Consider the following 6,507-nt stretch of genomic DNA (forward strand, 5'->3'; position numbering starts at 1 on the left):
CGTGCTGTCCCAGGCCTGCCTTCCTCTGTCACACTCCTGGCGCCCATTATACTTCAGAGCAGGGCTTATGTTTGCATCATCAGTGGCACAGATCTGTGGGGAGGGGTGACGAATGGCAAACAGAGCCGCTGACAAGCGCCTGCCCTGAGACACAGTGGAGATTTCAGGACAGGGCTCGCCATCTCTCTGCCTGTTTTGCAGCTGTCAGAACCGGCCACGCCTCCGTCATCACTCACAGTCCCCCTTCACGTCCTGGCCCGTCAGCCACGGCGTGTGCAGAGCTGCAGGTGGGCCCGGGCCCCCAGTGTTCCAGGGGACCGCTGTTTAGGGCCCCTGCTGTAAGGGCCGCTGTCTGAGCCTCCAGGGTGACCTCACGCAAACACAGAATAGAAGCTGCTTTCGTTGACCTCAGCCAGGCAGCCACCCCAAGGGAGTGACAAAAATGTCTTCCTTGTGCCCCGGCTGAAACCCCGCAGGTGGGCTGCACAGAGCTTCAAAGTCTTCAGGGCGCACCAGGAATGTTAAAAAAAAGAGTTATTGGATGTTTAAGAGCCGTGATGGCAGATCAGGCAACCGGGGCATTTAGAATACAATCAGCCATGACTTGGAAAAGACAGGGACGCAAGAGGAAGTCTGGCTGAGATGAATAAGAACCCAGACCCGGGTGGTCCGAGCAGCGTCCCGGCCTGCTCGGGGGGAAGCCGTCGTCCCCCGTGGGAAGCAGAGCCGGGGGCTTCACAAGTGCTCCGGAGCCGGCGGTGGGGCTGAGCGACCTGTGTGCCCAGGACCTCCCGGGTCTCAGCGGTGACAGCCCCGTCTCCCTCCCGGGCAGGCCGGCTCCTGTGCGGGCAGCCTGGTGCCCACGTGTTGTTCTGACGGGCAGGAGCTCACTGACGCCTTTCCTCGCCTGGGGGTGAGTCAGCTACTGAAACAGCTTAGCCCAGGATGGAGGGAAGGCAGGGACGGATGGGGAAAAGTCCATGTGCCTGCTGCAAAGAGAGAGACAGAGATAGAGACAGAGACAGAGTTTGGCCCTGACCTAAAGGCACCAGGAGGCAGAGCCCCTAGCATTAGACGGCTGCTGGCCCCCTCGAGCCCGCTTCCGGCCCCCAGTGCGTTGCGCTGGCAGGCACCACACCTGTGATGATGTGGGGAGAGAACGATGGGGACACGGGGCTGGGAGAAGAGGCGACGGGAGCGTGCCAGGTCCCACCTCGGCAGCCCTGGGAGTGTGGGGTCCCTTGAGGAGAACGGTGGGTCCTGAGAACATCTGGTGGTGGCGGCAGCACCCCTCCTTACAGACGCCCGGCCCCTACAGAACCTTACCTGAAAAGAGCTGATAAAGCTGCCTGCACCCTCAGTGTGCAGGATTCCCGGAACTGGGGGACGCTTTCCAGCTGCCCGTTTTCCTGGGATGGAGGGCGCTCCAAAGGTGACATACCAGCTTCCCGTTGGATAGACGTGGGTCTCCTTCGGAGCGAGGCCTGAGGTGACACTCAGGTTGCATCACTGCCGTGACGGCACCGTCAGGAGCTCCGTCATGCATGCAGGGCGCAAACGCCCCGCTTTAAACGTGGGTGTCTGCGTGAGCCTCAGGCATCCTGATACAAACGCGGGTGTGCCGACAAGCCAGAAGACGTACCGCCCGTGGCACCGTCTTGGTGCTAATGAGATTTTTGGTGCATGACACTGGCATCCAGGGACTGAGGGTGTCACCAAAGCACCCGTTACCATTTAATTTCCAAACGACAACGTCACTAGCTCTGCAGTTACTTAAAAGCTGCCTCTCTCCCCCCACACTTACACACACCTACACACACAGTTTCCTCTCGTGCTCTGGACGTTCAGTTATTGATTGAGCACATTTTTTACGTTTCAAATAAAATAAGCTTTTAAACCGAGAATGCCGTGTGGCCAGGCATCTGCACCCTGCTCTGATAATGCCTTGGCGGCAGCTGTGAAAGCCTCCCCCCAAAAGTAAGGGGCCGTGTGAGGAACCAGCCCACACACCGACCTGCAGGGGACCAGCCGCCGGGACGAGGACCCCCCAAAGCCCAGTCTAGACACCTGCTAACGACCAGGCCCTCAACCTTCTCTGTCTTCCTCACCCCACAGTGCCTGGTCTTTGAAGACGCGCCCAACGGGGTGGAGGCGGCCCTTGCAGCTGGGATGCAGGTGGTGATGGTCCCCGACGCCAACTTACACCGGGACTTGACGGCCAAGGCCACCGTCGTGCTGCCTTCCCTGCAGGACTTCCAGCCCGAGCTCTTTGGTCTGCCACCCTACGAGTGACAGGCCCACCCCGCCTTCCCGGGCATGGCCCCCAAGTCCCCTGAGTGAGTGGCCCAGGGGACGGGCCACGCCCGCGTCGCCATGGCAGTGGCCATCCCAGCCTCAGGACCTGTGCCTCTCTCGGCCGTCAGTGCATATGAAAAGCCAGAACTGGACAGTTGAGACAAAGCAAAATAGGGACAGCCCAGAACAGAGACGAGAACAGATACCTGTGAATAATCATAGGACGTGATTGTATTTGCATAGTCATGTAACAGTCTATGATTATGCGTGTATTGTGACTACGCATCCACGCATACACATGCTTGTGTGTGAAGATGTGTATGCATACATACGAGTACGTAAATACATGCTTTCCCAAGACCAAATTAAACTATATGTGTGTGCATTGCTTTGTAGTTCTTCTAAACCCTGAGTGGACCATGTAAAGGATGTATACATACATGTCTATGCCTTTATGAATATATACGTAGGTACGTACATGCCATTTGCATACATTCTACACTTAGTCACGCTTCTCAGTGCTGATATTAACGTGCAGCAGCAACTGATAAAAAAGTGAGACGATAATTCTATTTGCTTCNGGAGACAAAACGTAAACCTTAGACGTGAGCGTGCTGATCAAAACTTAATCACAAGTAAAGGTTCAGGCCTTCTCAAAGTTTTCATCTCTTGCAGTGTGAAAACTGAACATATTACATAGTTAGGTATAGACTAAAATCTACTGCAAAAAAGGGCATAATGAAAGGTTTCACTTAAAAGCAGTGGTTTAGTTGAAAATTGTTCCTAACGATTCGATTCGGATCATAAAGGGCTTTATATATGATGACTAGCCGTGGGCACTGCTCTAGGAGGAATGTCACATGTGCTACATGTAATCCAGGCCTTCTTCTGAGAGTCTGAACCGTGAACGTGCAGTTACTTCACCTCCAGTGTTTTGCTTTACCAGTGAAAGGGAGACCTTTATTCCTTGGAGACATTATAGTTACATCTGAAAAGTTGACTAGTTCCAGAAAAGTGTGTAATGTAAACAGGGACACCAGTAGTGGTTGGAAACATAGAATTAGTTCCCAAGGGTCCTGTCAGACTGTTCTGGACAGCGTTTGTCCTTGAAGATCTGAAGGGCACAGATGCACAGGGCCGAACGGTGACTTGTCACCTGATAGACCGCCTGTCCTGTGCGGCCACTCCCTTCTGCTTCCTGTGCTTTGTTGCTGTGAGCTGGTGAGAAAGTGACATGAGGGCATGGGGGGTGGGGACAGACAGGGATGACTCCGCACCGGGGGGCACTGAGCATAAAACGTCACCTGGGAGTGGGAGCGAGAGGGTGCCAGGCGCTGTCAGAACCGATCCCGGACCCGGTATCTAGGGGCCCACGAAAGCCATCCCCTCCCTCCACCAAAACCGCGGCCGCAACGCCCCGCTGCTTCAGGGAGTTTGGCGTCTTCTTGCATCGGGGCCTGTGCCGTGTGCGTCCATCAAGCTTTCCTTGTTCCTAGGCCTCCGCTGATCCCACCCCGTCCTGTCTGTTCCCCCACCGCTGTCACACACACGCTGGTACGTGGAACGCCCGGGGTGCATGACACTTACCTTTGAGACATTCAAGCGCGGGGACCCTCTGCCTCCCTGGTGGCTGCGATGGGCAGCCCGGTGGAGCGCAGGGTGGCGCAGGCCTCCTCCGGGGCGCTGCCGGCGTGCACATCTTCAGAGAAGTACGTGCAACACCTCCAATGATTCACCCCGACATGCTTCACCTCCCCGGTACTTGGAAATGTCATTCTTGCTAAATTAAACCCCTCGAGCTACAGTTTAATTAAGCTCATCTGCTCTCCTGGAAATGGAATTCAGATATATTTTCGCCTTCAGCTTGGTAGCGGGAAAAGAACATTGGATTCCGGGGGCCTGGGCTCTCTTCCTCAGCTGTCCCTTGCGTGCCTGGGTGAGCTTGAGTTTACCTCTCACCTTCCTTGGCCCAGACCCCGCACCTGTGACAGGAGAGGGCCGCCAGCCACTGCCCCACTGCTCCGCCCCTGTGGCCCGGTGGTGGCTTTGAGCCCGGCCTCCTTCCAGACAAGCGCAGCTGAGAGTGTTCTTGACCAGAAACTCCCTTGAAATCATGGATGTGTGTGCTTGGAACAGCCGTGCCTGTGCTGTGCTACCAAGATCAGCCCATGAGCTCACGTGGTGTAGAATGTGTGTCCGACACACGCATGCCCAGGTGACTCCCGTCTGGGGCAGAGCGGCGACAGGTGGCGTGGGAAAGGGACAGCCCTCCCACACACACACACTTGTGCTGGCTGAGCCCTGTGCCTGGAGGGGAGTGCGTCCTGCCCAGAGCCGGGCCCACAGGCACGACGCACAGTGTAGGGGTGGGGGCCGGGGTGCAGACACATGACGCACAGTGCACGGCGGCAGGGTGAGTGTGCGCCCGGCTTGCTGAGTCAGTGCAGGGAGGTGAGGCTGGGTTGCTCACCGAAGCACTGACACGGGAGGAGGAGGCGGCCCAGGTCACCCAGCGCCACGCTTTTCACACCGGCCGGGTGTGCCCGGGAGAAAGTGCGGACACACTTGGTGTTTGAAGAAGAATCATATCGCGCGTCCTCCTGTGTTTGCGCAGGGCGGAAGCTCTGTTGTTTTAGCCGATCGTCTCAGTGGCTTTCTCACCCGAGTCCTGGGATTCTCGGGGGCAGCGTGGCCTGGTACCTTGCACACGTAGTCGGGGTTTTCGGGACGGGCCCTTGTCTTCCACCCGCCGTCCTTGGAAGCGCCTGCGACCTGAGGAGCGCACGCCGGGAGAATGAGGAGAGGACAGACACATCTCCCGACACCTTTTCATAGGTGCTTCCGAAGGTCGCGGCCGTGCTGGAATCTGAGGAGGGAAGCCCTCACACTTCCACGGCTGCCCGGTCAGCAACACTCCCGTCCTGTGGGCACCAGGGGCTGTGCTGGCGTCTGCTCCCTGCTCTGCGTGCGACTGCTGTCTAATTTGTGTGACAGCGGCACCTGGGCGTCCAGACCCAGCCCTCCTGGTGTCCTGCAAACTGCCCACGCCTGGCTTTTCCTGCCGGCCTGGCCCGTCCCACCTCCCAGGGACTGGTCTCTTTGCGTTCACACATGTCCGATGTGTGTTCATGTCCGCGCGTTTCTCAGACTGAATTCCTGCTCGGAGGTGACGTGCATGAGACCAGCTGGCATCCGTCAAACATTTTTACACAACTACTGAGTGAAATGGGTGCTGAACGGAGCGGGAGGAAAAACGGGATTTAGCTGCCGGTGACACCACACATGTGGTCAGGGCTCTGTTAGTTTTTCTCTTCTGTTCTTTTTGCGGCTGAACTAAATGGACTTGACCTTCGGTACAGTCAGTACCGAAGTGGCTGGTTCGCAGAATCCCAGAGTAACCGGGGGTCCTGCCTGCCTGGCATTCCCGAGTCATTCTGAGAGCTGCCGCCTCAGGTATGCACGCTGACACGTTTCCAACGGCCCTTCCATTGCTGAGCTGATTATGTTATTATCAGCTTCGCGCTGCTCGCAGGAACACAGACCCACCCTGACGTGTCGCCATTCCTCGTGCTGTCCCAGGCCTGCCTTCCTCTGTCACACTCCTGGCGCCCATTATACTTCAGAGCAGGGCTTACGTTTGCATCATCAGTGGCACAGATCGGTGGGGAGGGGTGACGAATGGCAAACAGAGCCGCTGACAAGCGCCTGCCCTGAGACACAGTGGAGATTTCAGGACAGGGCTCGCCATCTCTCTGCCTGTTTTGCAGCTGTCCGTACCGGCCATGCCTTCGTCATCACTCACAGTCCCCCTTCACGTCCTGGCCCGTCAGCCACGGCGTGTGCAGAGCTGCAGGTGGGCCTGGGCCCCCAGTGTTCCAGGGGACAGCTGTTTAGGGCCCCTGCTGTAAGGGCCGCTGTCTGAGCCACCAGGGTGACCTCGCGCAAACACAGAATAGAAGCTGCTTTCGTTGACCTCAGCCAGGCAGCCACCCCAAGGGAGTGACAAAAATGTCTTCCTTGTGCCCCGGCTGAAACCCCGCAGGTGGGCTGCACAGAGCTTCAAAGTCTTCAGGGCGCACCAGGAATGTTAAAAAAAAGAGTTATTGGATGTTTAAGAGCCGTGATGGCAGATCAGGCAACCGGGGCATTTAGAATACAATCAGCCATGACTTGGAAAAGACAGGGACGCAAGAGGAAGTCTGGCTGAGATGA

The 6,507-nt window shown here is 57.0% G+C and overlaps 1 protein-coding gene across 4 annotated transcripts in view; it reads left to right on the plus strand.

Moving 5' to 3' along the window:
- PUDP (pseudouridine 5'-phosphatase) overlaps positions 1 to 6,507 on the plus strand; it is a 142,324-nt gene that overhangs the window by 44,769 nt on the left and 91,048 nt on the right. Inside the window, exon 4 of one of the 4 annotated variants that reach the window (XM_019624652.1) lies at positions 2,116 to 2,869. The exons of the other annotated variants lie outside the window; for them this stretch is intronic. Within the exon in view, the coding sequence (XP_019480197.1) occupies positions 2,116 to 2,292 (177 nt within the window). The 3' untranslated portion in view covers positions 2,293 to 2,869. Of the gene's footprint in view, positions 1 to 2,115; positions 2,870 to 6,507 lie in introns of those variants that run through there. 4 annotated transcript variants of the gene reach the window in all.

This window comes from Hipposideros armiger, unplaced genomic scaffold, assembly GCF_001890085.2.
Source record: "Hipposideros armiger isolate ML-2016 unplaced genomic scaffold, ASM189008v1 scaffold_598, whole genome shotgun sequence".
In the NCBI taxonomy this organism is placed as follows: Eukaryota; Metazoa; Chordata; class Mammalia; order Chiroptera; family Hipposideridae; genus Hipposideros; species Hipposideros armiger.